The 16808-nt window shown below is 36.2% G+C and overlaps 1 protein-coding gene across 1 annotated transcript; it reads left to right on the top strand.

The window, feature by feature from the left end:
• The first annotated feature begins 10575 nt into the window (after positions 1-10575).
• Positions 10576-14656, top strand: LOC126702830 (receptor-like protein kinase). The gene is made up of 2 exons (XM_050401688.1): positions 10576-13935; positions 14022-14656. Exons 1-2 carry the CDS (start codon positions 10959-10961, stop codon positions 14378-14380), a joined length of 3336 nt encoding a protein of 1111 aa, XP_050257645.1. The 5' UTR covers positions 10576-10958; the 3' UTR covers positions 14381-14656.
• Positions 14657-16808: the final 2152 nt, after the last annotated feature.

Here is a 16808-nt window from a genome sequence, read left to right as displayed (position 1 = left end):
TGCCTTTTTTTCATTTTTTTTTATGAGTCCGAATTCGGAAAAGACGAGATGAAAGACTCATATTTTACACTATCTAATTGAAGATCATCCTATCATTTTTTTTGACTTAAAACTTAATAGATCCTACAACATATAATAACATCTCAATAAATTTACAGTTAAGTTGGATTTACAAATGGGTATTAAAATTAATTGAGTATGAGTGTGCATATTTTTTATTATGTAATATGATAATGTGACATGTTGAAATTGGAAGGGTAAAACTTGGGGTTTATACTACATTCTTATAGAATTTTATTTCTTTTTTTTTTATTGGTAAGAATTTGTCACCAAAACAAACCATACAAATAGATGATAGCTAGAAAACTAATCTTAAGTACATGAGATGTCATTTAGTTGTGTTTAAAGTAATTACAATAATTATAAAAAAAATGTTTTTTTTTTCTTTATTTACAATATGTATAAAAATGATTAAAAAGTAAGTCCCATTAGTTTTTTTTCTTAATTTTCAATCGCAATTCCAATTGACGTTAATATTCAGTTGTAAATTAGTAAGCCCCCATTATCGGTTTTGGAAAGTTTCTCCAATCTAGATATACTCGTTTTTTTCCCATCTTTTCCTCTTGAAACGTTTTTCCAAAATTCTTCTTGCACGTAGTACAGGTAAGTAATTTCCAAATATAATTATTTAGTGTTATAATCCCTCTCCCTAAACCTTTTTTTTTTTTTTTTTTTTGGTGTGTGTTATTAGCATTGTCATCTACGACTTCCCATAATAGCTTGTTACAATCCAAAAGATGGATCCAGGCTGATGCAGTGGAGAATGTCCTTGATCAACTTGGTTCTTGATAAGAAGGAAAACATACACATGCATGACAGGCAACTAGTGTAACTAAGAATGCATGTGGACCTAATTATGTATGATAAGATGCCTCATCCCAAAGGTCCCACACTATCATTGTGGTAACTAGGCATGTCCAAAAGATGTATTTATGCTCATGGAGTGGCATATACCTTTCGTAGCTAGGCATGTCCAAAAGGTGAATGTGAAATTGGCACGAATGCTATAAATGCGTATGTAAGAGCATTTTCATCAAAAGTGTTAAAAATGTTAAATGCTATTTTTTTTTAATCATTTTTAACACCTCAAATCATAAAAACATATTTACAATAAAGGTGCTAAATGCTAAATATTTTAGCATTCAACGACAGTAATCTGTTATTGATAATAGTTCATTGTAGCTGGATTGTAAACAAAAAAAAAAAAATTTTATTCCTTCTCTGATCTCTCTCACTATTCTCTTCTTTCTTTTTCTCTCATAGGTCTAACTTCTTCTTTCTTTTCTTCTCTCTTTTTTTCTTTCTTTTTCTCTCACCGGTCTTACTTCTTCTCTCTTTTCTTCTTTCACTGGCTTCAACAATTGAAAAATCAAGGTGGTAGTGGTGGTGGTTTTGAAGTTTTAAGGGGTTTTTTTTTTTCCTCTCTCGGTGGTGGTGGTCTTGGTGGTTTTTTTTTTTGGGAGGTAACTTGTGATTCTAATGGTGGTTGTCTTGGCTGGTGGTGTTGGTATTTTTTAATGGGTTTTGTGGTGGGTTTTTGATGACGATGGTTGTTGTGGTGGTGGTTTTGTTTTGGGTTTTTTTGCCGTGAGTTGTGGCTGCCACAATGGTAGTGGTGGGGGCTAATGGTGGTTGTTTTGGGATTTTTGCAGTGGGTTGTGGCTGCCACAGTGGTGCTGGTGGTGGTGAACGTGGCTAGTGGCTGGTGAAAGTTCCAATTTGTGGGTTTTTGGTAGTTCCGGTTTGTGGGGTTTTTTTTTTTTTTTTTTTTTTTTTTTTTTCCCCTAGTGGTGGTGGCCGGTTGCAGGAGTTTTGGGATTGTGTTTTGGTTTTGGTTTTGTTTTTTTTTATTGGTGATTAGGGGTTGAGGTTGTGGGTGGTGGCGGTGGTTGCGGCTGTGGGTGGTGGTGGCGGTGGTGGTGTTGGCAATGGCAGTGAGTTTGTTGGTAGTGGAAGAGATGAGATTGAGAATAAAAAATAAAAAATAAAATTTTTAATGAAGTGGTAAAAAATATAAAATCTTTGATATTGGGTGTATTGTAAAGTGAGTTGTTAAAATTGATAGTGGGTTTTTGAGACACTAAATGCTAAATTTTTTGAAATCCTTGATGAGAATGCTCTAAAGGTGGTGATGCATGTCAAGATACTACTCATATGTCATGCATCCTTCACCTATTGGTGTATGTATGGTTTTAAAAATCAGATTGGACCCAGCTAGTTTAACCAAAATCTAGATCCTAAATTGATCAGGTAAATCAGCCAAAATCGATGCAAGGACAGACCCATAAGGGGGCCTGGGCCCCCCTTGGCCAAAGAAAAAAAAGGAAAAAAAAATTGGCCCCCACTAGCCCAAAGAAAAAGAAAAAGAATTTTTTTTATTATTGATTATATATATATATATTATTTGTAGAGTTGTGCCTCATTCTTCCAAAAACTTAGAGTCCCTCCCTTTTAATTTGTCTAGCCCAACTAGCAACTACTCAACTCAAAAACTCAACAAAATAAAAAATTTTAAATTAAAAAATAAAAAATCTCAGTTAGCCCAGTATTAGAGTATATTAGGTGTTCTAAATAGTAAATATTTAGTATTTAAAACACCAAATACCAAAAACACTACTGTACAAGACATTTCAAATGCTATATTAAAGTAACAAAAGTAAGTTTTGGTTTGTGAAAATAAATATTTTTCGCAATAGTTGGTGCTCTTAAGAAACAATATTATTTTATATTTCTTTTGTCTTTGTTGATAAATGATTGTATCTTAATGTATTAAGAAACAATGATTTTGTGTATTGATCTTGGTTGATAGTTTGCTAGTTCTATATGAATACCTATTTGGAATTTTTCTTCTTCTTATACTTTGGCCCTATAGTTTGAAATCCTAAGTCCAACTTGAATCAATGGTTCAACTGTTAAAAAGGAAACAAAACCATATTTTGATTATTTGACGGTTTTGGTTTTTAAAACCATGAGTGTGAGTTCTTGAATAATGGGAGCATCCAATCCATGAAGGCGTGTGATGGGTTGGATAAGGAATTGTTGATAATGTGGCTCTCTTGTGTATGTCCAAGTCCAGGGCGATGCAAACATATGCACGGGGCTCCTAGAGCATATACCAAGAGTGTCATTTGACTCATTTCACAAGTGTCTATCATGCCCACATTCATCGAGATGCGTTGTTGACCCATCAATGTGCATTCTGCTCACGCATGTACAACACTTCCGATACGTTGGTGGTGCAACAAATGTTAAAAATTGCCAGATGATGTGTGAACATCATGTGAACAAATGCAAAACTTTTCCCCTTTGAAAATAAGGCAAAATATCACAAAACTTTCATCTGTGGAAACAATAAAATAAAAGAAAAAAATTTGGGTAGTGTGTTGTGGAAACAATAAAATAAAAGAAAAAGATTTGGGTAGTGTGTATAGATGAAAGAATAAAGAAGAGATTTTTCAATGTGGAAACAATAAAATAGGACAACAGTGACTCCCCATTTTATTCTTACAAAATTTTCTAATTGCTGCTTATTTTTGTACAACATTTTAAATTACCGAGAGCAGTTCATATCTTTTTATGTAAAATATAAATTTTTTTATCTATTTTAGTATAGAAATTTACCTTTTCTATTTTACATACTTACTTTATAAAACTTCTCACATCGTATTATTTATTTTACACTACATTTTATTAAAATATCATTTTTTTCTTGACTTTTTTAATTGTTTATTTTTCTTTTCACACATCAATCTACTCTTTCTTTATTTTTGGAATACATAAAAAAAGAATAAAAAAATAAATGCAAAGTGAATAATATGTAAATTTATACTTCTTTAGTTTGACTAATGTGACTGATTTTAAGGCTTAAATATGTAAAATTCAACAATATTTTTTTTTTCTATTTTTCTAGCCATTAGGGTTTTTCTCTCCCAAAACCCTAGCCGCTTGTAGAATTTTGTACCTAACTTGTTTAGGTTTTCTTTTCCCTTCAGCCTTTAGGGGATCTGATAGGACGGTGTGTTTGTTCCTGTTGCAGTTTGTTTGTTCATTTGGTTAGGGCACTGCTTTATCTTTGGCACGTCCTTATGGCTAGCTTGGATGAGTTGTGGTCCCGTTTCTCCCTAGCTGAAGAAGAGGAGAGAGGTGTTGATGTTTCACAGCAGAAGGTAGCGACGATTCACCGACTCGCTAGCCGCTTCATCACAAAGAGAGTTCTAAACGTTGATGCGGTGGCTCAAACTTTCAAACTGTTGTGGAAATCGAGTGGGGAACTTAAAATCCGAGATGTTGGTGAACACACGTTGCTGTTTGAATTTGAAGATAATCTTGATCTTAAACGTGTTCTGGAGCATGAACCCTGGTCCTATGACAAGAATCTGGTGATATTTCAGCAGGCTTAGGATGCTGAATCTGCCCCTTTCCTAGAATTCTCTAGCACAACTTTCTAGATTCAACTACACAATGTGCCCGAAAATTAATTGACACAGGAAACTGAGGAAGCGATTGGAAAGACGCTTGGGACCGTGGTGCAAGTGGCTGACCCGGAAGATGATGGTTGTGGTGGAGAGTTTCTTCGAGTCCAGGTTTCCATGGATATTACAAAACCCCTAGCCCGATGTAGTAAACTTTGGGCTGAGGGTAAACAGATTGCTTGGGTGGGAATAAAGTATGAACGGTTGCCGAATTTTTATTACTGGTGTGGACGTGTGACTCATGGGGAGAGGGATTGTCCTGTGTGGCTTCAAGGTAAAGGAAAACTGAGGAAAGAAGATCAGCACGGGGAGTGGTTAAGGGCGGACATGGTTCGACACACCCGAAAATCTGTTGCTGTCATTTCGGGTGCATCTCGGAGCCAAGCACCATGGTGGAGGAAGCAGTTTGGTATGATGAAAAAGCCATGTAACCATGCTGAAAACTCAGCCCCTGCTCAACGTCAGGATGAGAATGGCTAGGGGTTAGCCACGGCAGTGGAGTTGGATGAGAATTTGGTAGAGGTTGATAGTTTGAATGTGAGGATGCCTCTTAAGCACGCTATGGGCTGTTTTGGTCAGGTTCATGACAGCAATGGGCAGTGGTCTACAAATCAGATTAAGAAGAAGGAACATGCACGTGGTTTGGAGCATGAGGTGGTGAGTCTAAAGATAGCTAATGGTGAGGTTTCCTCCCACTCAACTCCCCTTGCTAATATCACCAATGTAAGTAACACTGATTCTACCCTTACTACTACTACAAAAAAGGTGGAAAAGAGTGGAACGTGTTAATGAGCCAACTATCACAGCTCCCTTTGAGCCTCTAGGTGATCGTCGCCCCTCTTTAGACCTGATAGACTTGTGTGGTACAAAAAAGTAGTGTGTGGGATTTTGTAATTCAGATGATAAGGAAAATTGTGAGGTGGTAGCTAGTTTCCAGCACCATCGGTCACCATGAGTTGCCTTAACTGGAACTGTCGTGGGCTTGGGAACCCACAGACAGAAGATGAGCTCGTTCCACTTATTAACAACAAAGATCCTATGTTGGTTTTTTTAATGGAAACAAAGGTTGAAAAATATGTCTTGGATCGTATTGGTAGGAAAATTCAATATTTTAATTTATTTGTTGTCCCACGTCATAATACAGGTGGCGGTCTTGCTTTATTTTGGAAAACTAATTCTAATGTGGATGTGTAGTCTTTTTCTGATTGTCATATTGATGCTATTATTGACCATGGAGTTAATGACGCCTGCAAGTTCATGGGTTTCTATGGTGACCTTAATACCGCCAGCCGGGAAAACTCCTGGTCCTTGCTTAGAATTCTCCATAATCGGTTTAATTTGCCTTGGTTGTGTATAGGTGATTTTAATGAAATTTTACTAGCTGATAAGAAATAGGGTTGGCTGGACTGTCTGGAAAGGCAAATGCAAGGGTTTAGGGAGGCTTTGGATTACTGCAGGTTGAGGGACTTGGGTTTTAACAGGTATCCTTTTACTTGGTGCAACAGAAGACCAGGGGACCAAGATGTATGGATTCGTCTTGATAGGGGAGTGGCATTGGTGGAATGGATTTTAAAATTCCCTTCATCCCAGATTCATCATTTGGAAGCCTTCCATTTAGACCATAAGCCCATATTGTTATGCACAGATTCTGAGTTCAAATGTTTCTATAAAAAAGGGCATCCATTCGGGTTTGAGGCTATGTGGATAAAGTATAATTCTTGTGAGGGGATCATAAAAGATTCTTGGGGCACAAGTCCGGCTTTTCCTTCAGTTTGGGATTTTTCTAGCAAAATCTCCGCTTGTCAAGAAAATCTTAAGCTTTGGAACCACACCACTTTTGGACATGTCCATAATACCCTTGCCAAGAAACTCAGGGAATTGCAAAATGCAGAAGAATTGGATTGCTATAGAACCAACCCAAGCCAAATCTATGTATTGAGGGATGAAATTCAAAAACTCAAGACTAGAGAGGAGCTGATGTGGAAGCAAAGATCTCATAATATGTGGTTGAAGGAGGGAGATAGAAACACTAGATATTTCCATTGCAAAGCAAATTAGAGAAACCAGTGCAATCTCATATTGGGATTGGAAGATGAGACTGGTAATTAGGTGAAAGATGAAGGCCAAATGGGTAGGGTGGTACAAGACTACTTTGAAAGCATGTTTACTAGCTCAAATCCTTCAGGGTTTGATGAGATTTTAGAAGGAATGCAACCTGCCACATTTGATGCTTCTCCCTTGAGGTTAGGCCGTGACTTTCAAGCTGAGGAAGTCCTCACTGCCCTCAAGCAAATGGCTCCTCTCACCACACCTGGCCCTAATGGTATGTCTCCTATCTTTTATAAAACTTACTGGAATATTGTGGGTGAGGATGTAACTGTTGTGCTTAATGCTTTAAATACTGGTATTATTCCTGAAGCCATAAATACCACCTTCATATGCCAAATTCCTAAGATAAAAAATCTGAAGAAAGTTTCAGATTTTAGGCCTATTAGCCTTTGCAATGTGATTTACAAATTAATTGCTAAGGTTGTGGTTAATCATTTGAAGAAGTTCTTAGCTCTCACTATCCCTGATTCTCAAAGTGCCTTCCTGTCGGGTAGGCTCATCACTGATAATGTGTTAGTGGCCTTTGAAACACTTCATTACCTTAAAAGAAAAACACAAGGGAAGGTGGGCCTAATGGCTCTTAAGTTGGATATGAGTAAAACCTATGACCAGGTGGAATGGGTTTTCTTGGAGAAAGTGATGCATCAATTGGGTCTTGAGGAGAGGTTGATTAAAATTATTATGTCTTGTGTGCAATTTGTATCCTATTTTGTTTTGCTTAATGGACAAGTTGTAGGAAATATTCATCCAGGTAGAGGGCTTCACCAGGATGACCCATTATCTCCTTACTTATTTTTGTTATGTGCCATGGGTTTGCAATGCTTGATTCAAAAAGTTGAGGCGAGTGGAGATATAAAAGGGATAGCTATATGTCGTAATGGGCCCAGAATTTTCCACTTATTTTTTGCAGATGACAGTGTTTTGTTTTGTCAAGCCACTAAAGGGGAGTGCCAAAAGATTCTTGATATTTTAGCTATCTATGAGTGTGGTTTGGGGCAAAAATAAATAGGGAAAAGACAAATTTATTTTTTTAGCTCAAATACCTCTCCCCAGATTCAGACAAGTATCCAGCAGCTATTAGGGGTTCCAGCCATATGCTAGTATGAGAAATATATGGAGTTGCTAGCCTTAGTGGGTCGAGCTAAAAAAAAAATCCTTTATTTACATCAAAAGAGAGTGTGGAGGAAGCTTCAAGGTTAGAAAGAGAAGTTATTTTCGCAAGCGGATAGACAAGTGCTAATCAAGTCAGTAATCCAAGCCATTTCAACTTATACCATGAGTTGCTTTAAACTTCCTAAAGGGTTGATTAAGGAATTGGAAATTCTTATACGAAAATTCTGGTGGGAATATAGTAGAGACAATAGAAAGGTGCATTGGGTTAAATGGGACAAACTTTGTGAGGCCAAGGAGGTGGGAGGACTGGGGTTTAAGGAAATTGAAAAATTCAACGATGCTTTAGGGCCCATTTGGTATATGTGTTTAAAAACTGAAAATTATTATTTGAAAACATTTGTAGAAATACGTGTGGGTGAAAAAGTGCGTTGAAATGCGTGAAATGTTGTTTAAAAACTGAAAATGGTAATTTAAAAACACAAACCAAACACCTTATTACTTGCCAAACAAGTGTGGCGTATGATTAATAATCCAGACTCCCTCTGTCATTGGGAGTTAAAAGCAAGATTTTTTTTTTTTTTTTTTTTTTTTCCGGATAGCTCAATCCTTGAGGCAAGGGACTCTACCTGTGGCTCCTATGCTTGGAAAAGTATAATGCTCGTGATGTGATTTGAAAGGGTATGGTGTGTTGTATTGGAATGGGAATTCGGTGAGAATTAAACAAGATCAATGGCTACCTAATCAACCTAGTAGAACCCCCATTTTTGCTCTACCATACCTGCCCCCAGATGCTACAGTTAGTAGTCTAATAAACCATGAAATTGGAGAATGGAAGACTGAAATTGTCCAGGCAAACTTTCTACCACACGAAGCGGCTGCCATCCTAAGCATCCCTTTAAGTGAAAGAGCCCCCCCTGACCGCATCACTTGGTCTCTTACCCCATCAGGTCAGTTCTCCACAAGCAGTGCTTACAAAATGCTGGCTGCGTGTGCTTTGAATGAGCGTGCAGGCAGCTTCAACCCAGCCCCAACCAGGAAGTTCTGGAGAAGTATTTGGCAGCTCCAAGTTCCTATGAAAATTCAGCTCTTCATATGGAGAGCTTGCCACAACGCAATACCCACTATGTCCAATCTTTGGTGCCGCCAAATTACCGATTCAGCTGTGTGTGCACTGTGTAAAAATCATGAGGAAGACACGCTGCATGCCATATGGTCCTGTGGGGAGATTGCCTGCATTTGGAACTCACTTACATGGTTCCATCAAGTGGTCACCTCCCCCCCATCTGATTTCACTGACTTGCTTTCTAGATTTTTGCAGGTACAAGATGAGTTCAACGCTAAAATTTTCTCTATCACAGCTTGGTTATTATGGAATCGAAGAAACGCTCAACATTTTGGCCGACTTGTGCATCCTTTCGGACATCTTTGTTCCGTGGCGGGAGACTTGCTGCAGGAGTACCTCGCTACCCAGGAGCTTGAACCAATCCCCTCCCCTCATCCCTTGGTGCAGCAGTGGCGACCTCTAGAGCCCGAGCATGTCAAGTTGAACTTCGACGCAACGGTGTTCAACTCACTGAATATGGCAGGCATTGGTGTTATTGCTAGAGACTGGAATGGAGCTGTGCTTAGAGCCCTGTCCATGCCCATATCCCTTTCCCAAACAGTGAACGAAATGGAGGCAATTGCGTGCCGAAAAGCAGTTCAGTTTGCTAAAGAGCTGGGTCTACAGAAAGTGGTTATCGAAGGCGATTCGCTGGGGTGATCAACGCCCTCGCACAAGGGCCTAGCTGTCTCTCCTCATATGGGAATGTCATTAATGACATCTTAGTCCTTGCTAATGACTTTCAGTTGTGTGAGTTTAGTCATGTTAAAACTTAAAAGAGTCTGTAATGTGCTAGCTAATATGTTAGCCAAAAAGGCTAAGGATTTGGTGGGGGTTCGGGTTTGGTTGGATGACCTGTTTATCCCCTGGTTTTGTTCGATGTTCATTGATGTTGCTTTCTTATTCAATAGAAGCCCAAACTTGATGTCTGGTTTCTCCAAAAAAAAAAAAGCTCCATCCTCACCTTTATTTTTTTAATTCCAAATTTTATCCTCTGATACTCATATAATGCACCTTTAACTAATAAAGAAAAAAGAAAAAAAAAAAGGGACCTTCTCCAACAGCTACACTTTTTCACAAAAATAATTCAACATAGCTAAAACATTAAAAATTATTTTTTTTAATATAAGGTAACACGCGCGTTGATGTATTCTTTTTTGTTGGTGGGAACGAATCTTCTACAACTTCATTTTATAAACACAAGAAAATGTGACCTGGGCTACGTTTTCCTATTTAAAATTTGATATGAGAAAAACAAAAATTATTGCTTAATAATATATCTGACCTCATTTTTTTTAATACAAATGGTGCTAAATCCATCTTATTCACTGACTCACTCTCAACGAAATTCTAGTCCCAACAAATAAACAAACCATTTCTTCCAAATTATTCTCTCCTGAGTAATGCTTCTAGAAGCAGATGAATTTAGTTTTTTAGTTTAAAAATGGGCGGTTCATTTTGGACTCAAGTAGTGGCAACTGTGAAGTTCACACCTATTCCTGTTCTATTCAGCCACTTTTTTTTTTTTACTAGAAAAAGATAAGATATTTGTCGGTAAAGACAACAACTGAGTAACAGACAATGTCCAAAGCGCAAAGTCTCTCTGTTGTATTTCAATTTCAGTTGAATGAAATTCACATATTTCTCATCCAAAAAAAAAAAAAAAAAAAACAGACAATGTCCAAAGCAAGTCAAATTGTCAAAAAGGTCCAGCGTCTTATCTAGCGGTGGCCAGAAACCGCGTTGTCATGTTAGACACTAGCAGATGGCTCACTGATATGGCCTTAAAAACCATGCAACATATTTAATTCTTACTGACAACATTGCACTATCTGTCTTTCTGATACAACAATAAACTATAGATATATATATACTATACATAACCACTTTCACACATACTCTTTCTCTCATTCTCAAGATTTGAACTTTGTTCCTCTCTCTAAATTCCAAATCAATGCTGGGTCTTGCTTCAAGCTCCAGGTAGGTGAGTACCATCACTCACTCTAAGCTGAACATTCTTTTTTACCATCTTTAGTGAGTTGGTCTGTCTTTCTTTATAGTTTGCTCTTCTGCAGAATCTACACCATTAAATTTGAATTACCATGCAGCTTGTTTTGAACCATTTATTGCTGTTTTTATGCTTCACTGCATCCATATATGGTTATACTGTCTCTGGTCTCAACTCTGATGGGATAACTTTGTTGGCACTCCTGAGGCACTGGACATCTGTGCCTCCTTCCATAACCTCAAGCTGGGATGCTTCTGATTCCTCTCCTTGCTCATGGGCAGGAGTGGAGTGTGACAATGCTCACAATGTGATGTCCCTTAACCTCTCTAGTCAGGCAATTTCAGGTCGGTTAGGACCTGAAATTGGGCACCTTAGTCAATTGCAAATCCTTGTTTTGAGTTATAACAATTTCTTTGGTGTCATACCTAAAGAGTTAGGCAACTGTAGTGTTCTTGAGCAATTGGACCTGTCTGTAAACAACTTTAGTGGAGAAATACCTGATAGATTTGAAAACTTGCAGAGTTTACTGTCATTGAGCCTCTATGAAAATATGCTGATTGGTGAAATACCCGAATCCGTGTTTCGGATTCCACACTTGGAATATGTGTATCTAAACAATAACAATTTCAATGGCTCAATTCCTGCAAATGTTGGAAACATGAGTGCGGTTTTGAGTCTACGGTTATTTGGTAATCAGTTATCAGGGATGATTCCTTCATCTATTGGAAATTGTAGTAAACTGGAGGAACTTTATTTGAATCAGAACCAACTGGTGGGTATTTTGCCTGAGAGTCTAAACAATCTTGAGAACCTTGCTTATTTATCAGTCAGCCAAAATAGTCTTGAGGGTAGAATTCCTTTGGGTTTGGGCAATTGCAAGAGTTTATGCTCCTTGGATTTATCGTTCAATGGTTTTAGTGGAGGTATTCCACCAGGCTTGGGCAATTGTAGTGACTTAGCATACTTCGTTGCTGTGAGTAGCAACTTAATGGGCAATATCCCATCTTCCTTTGGTCTACTATATAAGCTTTTACTACTTCACCTTCCTGAAAACCATTTGTCTGGAAAAATACCGCCTGAACTTGGCAAGTGCAAGTCCTTGGAAGGCCTACTATTGTATACAAACCAACTTGAGGGGGAAATTCCCAGTGAATTAGGGATGCTGACTGAATTGCAGGACATTGAATTGTTTAACAACCGTTTAATGGGTGAAATTCCCATTAGCATTTGGAAGATTCCAAGTCTCCAGTATCTTCATGTGTATAATAACAGCCTTTCCGGGGAACTACCTCTGGAGATGACTGAGCTCAAACAACTTAAAAACATTTCATTGTATGACAACCAATTCTCTGGAGTTATACCTGAAAGTTTGGGGATTAACAGCAGCTTAATACAGTTGGACTTTACGAATAATAAGTTCACTGGTAAAATTCCTCCAAATCTTTGCTTTGGAAAGCAATTAAGTGTGCTGAATATGGGTCAAAATCAACTTCAAGGTAGCATACCTTCTGATGTAGGAAGCTGTTCAACTCTGCGAAGATTAATCCTCAAAAAAAACAACTTCACAGGGGTTCTTCCAGAATTTGACAAAAATACAAAGCTTTTATTCATGGACATCAGTGAAAATAATATTGGTGGAGCAATTCCATCAAGCCTGGGAAATTGCACCAACCTCACTTCCATTATTTTGTCCAAGAATATGTTTACAGGGTTTATACCCCCAGAGCTAGGAAACCTCGTGAATCTGCAGACATTGAGTTTGGCTGAAAACAAATTGGAAGGTCCTTTGCCATCTCAGCTATCAAATTGTGTCAAATTAGAGAGATTTGATGTGGGTTTCAATCTATTGAATGGCTCAATTCCATCTAGTTTGAGGAGCTGGACAGGTTTATCCGCATTGATTTTGAGAGAGAATCGTTTTATTGGGGGTGTCCCATCGTTCTTGTCAGAATTTAAAAAGCTCTCAGAGCTACAACTTGGTGGAAATTTTTTTGGAGGAGAGATTCCTTCGTTTATTGGGGCACTGCAGGATCTATTCTATGCATTGAATCTCAGCAGTAATGTGTTGACAGGTGAAGTTCCTTTAGAGCTTGGAAAATTGAACAGGCTTCTGCAGCTGGATGTGTCTCATAACAATTTGACAGGAACTTTGATAGCTCTAGAGGAAATGCAGTCATTAGTTGAGGTCAATATTTCATACAATCACTTCACAGGTCCTGTTCCACAAACACTAATGAAGTTTCTGAACTCATCTCCATCATCATTCTTAGGCAACCCCAGCCTTTGTGTCAGTTGTCTTCCATCTGGTGGATTAACCTGCACCGGAAACAGCAATTTCAAGCCTTGTGACCTTCAATCAAGCAATAAAAAGGGTCTTAGTAGATTAGAAGTCGCAATGATATCCCTTGGATCCTCACTAGCTCTTGTTTTTATGCTTCTCGGATTGGTTCTTGTGTTTCTTTTCAGCAGAAGACCAAAGCAGGAAGCTGACACCTCTGCTCAAGAGGGATCATCTTCCCTGCTTAAAAAACTAATGGAGGCCACAGCAAATCTAGATGACCGGTATTTAATTGGGCGAGGAGCCCATGGAGCTGTTTACAAGGCCTCATTGAGCCCAGACAAAGTTTTTGCTGTGAAGAAGCTTGCATTTTCTGGGAATAAAGGAGGAAACCTAAGTATGGCTAGAGAAATTCAAACTGTTGGGAAGATTAGGCACCGGAATTTGGTGAGACTGGAAGACTTTTGGTTACGAAAGGACTATGGTTTAATCTTGTATAAGTACATGCAAAATGGGAGCCTTCATGATGTTTTACATGAAGTGAATCCACCACCAACACTAGAGTGGGGTGTCCGCTACAAAATAGCAGTTGGAACAGCACATGGATTGACATATCTCCATTTTGACTGTGATCCTCCTATAGTACACCGTGATATCAAGCCAAATAACATACTTTTAGACTCAGAGATGGAGCCTCATATTGCTGATTTTGGTATCGCCAAGCTTCTGGATCAGTCCTCTGCTTCAACCCCATCCATCTCAGTTGTGGGTACATTTGGTTATATTGCACCAGGTAATTCTTCTGCATTTATTGTTGTTTAGCCTATTTCTATTTTTAGATTTTTAAATTGAATGATTTGTGTACCATGGCTTTTACAGAAAATGCATACACAACAACAAAGGGTAAGGAGTCTGATGTGTATAGTTACGGGGTTGTTTTGCTCGAGCTGTTAACCCGAAAGAAGGCATTGGATCCATCATTCATGGAGGAAATGGATATTGTGAGTTGGGTCAGGTCCGTCTGGAGCAATACAGGAGAAATTGAAAAGATTGTTGATTCAAGCCTTATGGAGGAATTTTTGCATTCAGATATCATGGAACAAGTTATTGATGTGTTTGTGGTGGCTTTGAGATGCACTGAAAAGGAGCCAAGCAAGAGACCTACAATGAGAGACGTTGTCAGACAATTATTAGATGCCAGTACCCCCATAAAAAGTAAAAAGAAACAACCTATTTAAGTTTCTAACTTGGTTGTGCCTGTTGGCAAAAAAATTATTGTTTTTAATTGTTCTAGATTTAGTTCCTTTGGAGAGTATTGTATACTTGATTATGTAATTATTATGCACTTTTGAAGAAGATGAGTCAAAACACTCTCAAATGTGGATGCTAATTCGCGTATGTTCACAGTTCACATGCTCTCGTGCATGCACAAACACACCAAATGTTAATCTGAGGATCCTTAAAATTGAGACATGGACTTCTGCAAATATATTTACATAGATTTCTACCACTAATGCTAATTGTAACTATGATATAAAGAAACTCAGTGCTGCTTTTAGTTCGTTCACATTGTTTATCTTCCTTGATTCAAAGAGACAGGAAATTCATTATTTTTACTTGGAAAAGAAAAAATAAAAAAAATAGACTTTGGTTTGAAATATGTCTTATTAATCTGACTATATATATCGGTTGGATTCTGATTTTTCATGTCAATTTTGAAATGGGTTGAGTTCTTGGAACGTGGGCTTATATGGTTGGTTTCTTTCAACAATAAAGAAAGAAAAAAAAAAAGAAAAAAGAAAAAAAAGAAGAGAATTGCAAGATTATTTGCTCTCTTTCCTGCACTCTACTCTCCATTTAGTAGCGGAGCTAAGAATTTTTGTCAGCAAGACCAAGTTATATATATATATATATATATATATATATAATTATACATAAAATATGTAATCTGCAATATGATTTAACTTATGTTATTGTTTATATATAACAAAAGCACGTACATTAAAGTTTGTCTTTATATTAGTCAAAACAACTATTTTTTCTTCTACATCTAGTCAATTTGTAAACTATGAATTATCTTTTAAATCATACTGATCAGAAATTTTGTCAGCGGGACCAAGTTACATATATAATCATACATAAAATATGTAATCTGCAATACTATTTAACTTATGTTATTATTTATATATAACAAAAGTATGTACATTAAAGTTTACCTTTATATTAGTAAAAAACTATTTTTTCTTCTACATGTAGTCAATTTGTAAACTGCGAATTATCTTTTAAATCATATTGATTAGAATTTAAACATTTCAAATCAAATTTTTTTGTTAAATAAATTAGAGATCAAACAGTTAGAGTATATAATAGTTTTAAAAATCAAGAAACATGTAAAAATATAATCAATTTAAAATAATTTAGATAATAATAATCACCTTATATATATATATATATATACACACACAAATCAATACAAAAAATAATAATAATAATAATAATAATAATAATAATAATAATAATAATAATATATAAATAAACTAAAAAAATAAAAATAAAACTCTTATTTTTCATACAAAGATATCATTCCACGTGCATTCTCCTTGTTTGCGTCTATCAAGACATGTAGGTTCTATTTAGGATCCGTTTATTTTGTTGAAACTGAAAATTTTTTGCTGAAAATACTGTAACTAAAGATAAAAATTAGTTGAAATAGTATAGTGGAACTCATGAATAGTACCTAAAAGTACAGTGGGACCTATGAATAGTAACAAAAATAAGCTGAATAGTAAAATAAGTTGGCAAAAATAATCCATGCCAAACGGAGCTATAGTCCCCAAAAATACTATAAGAAAAATGTTAATGGAATAATGGGTTTAGAAACTATTTTTAGAAATATTTTTATGAAAAAATGATAAAGAAATTAATTTTTTTGATAGTTTTTTATATTTTCTCATGAAAATAATGTCAAAATTTTTCTAATCTTAATTGATTAATAATTGCCCTAAGACACCCGTTAACATGACGCATACTATAATATTATAGTATACTATAATTTTGAAAATTTTTTTTTGGAGAGAGAATAAGGGCCTGATTGGTAAGAAGATTTTTGTTTTTATTTTCAAAATAGTATAAAAACAATTTTCAAAAAATTGAACTTGAAACTAGTTTTCAAATAATAATTTTTATATTTTACGTGTTTAACTCCCACTTTTAAGAACAATTTTCAAAATACTAAAAATAAAAATAATTATTTGGGAGACCATTTCTATTTTTGAGATTTAAAAAAAAAAAATGTTTACAAAAAGTAACATATAGAATCTGTAGATTACTTTTTTTTGTGGATAATGAGAAGGGAATAGAACTCATCATTTTTTTTATTTTTAATGATAAGTTTCAAATTTGAAGTGTAAGAATTCTTTTTGTGATAGAGATAAACTCCTAAATTTAAGAGATAAAAGAGTTTGAACAAATATGTGGGGTCCATTGTTTTCAATTTATTTATAACTATGTCTTTAAAAACATTTTCTGTATCCTAAAAACACCCCTTAAACCGTTTTCAAAATTTTGTTTTAAATTAGGAAAATATGATACAAGTTTTTGAAAACTGTATTTAGAAAACATTAGCCAAACAATAAATTCAAGTGTGAGACCTACCATTTTATGGAT

This window comes from Quercus robur, chromosome 10 (assembly GCF_932294415.1).
Source record: "Quercus robur chromosome 10, dhQueRobu3.1, whole genome shotgun sequence".
NCBI lineage: Eukaryota > Viridiplantae > Streptophyta > Magnoliopsida > Fagales > Fagaceae > Quercus > Quercus robur.
This window is presented reverse-complemented; position numbering and strand designations above follow the sequence as displayed.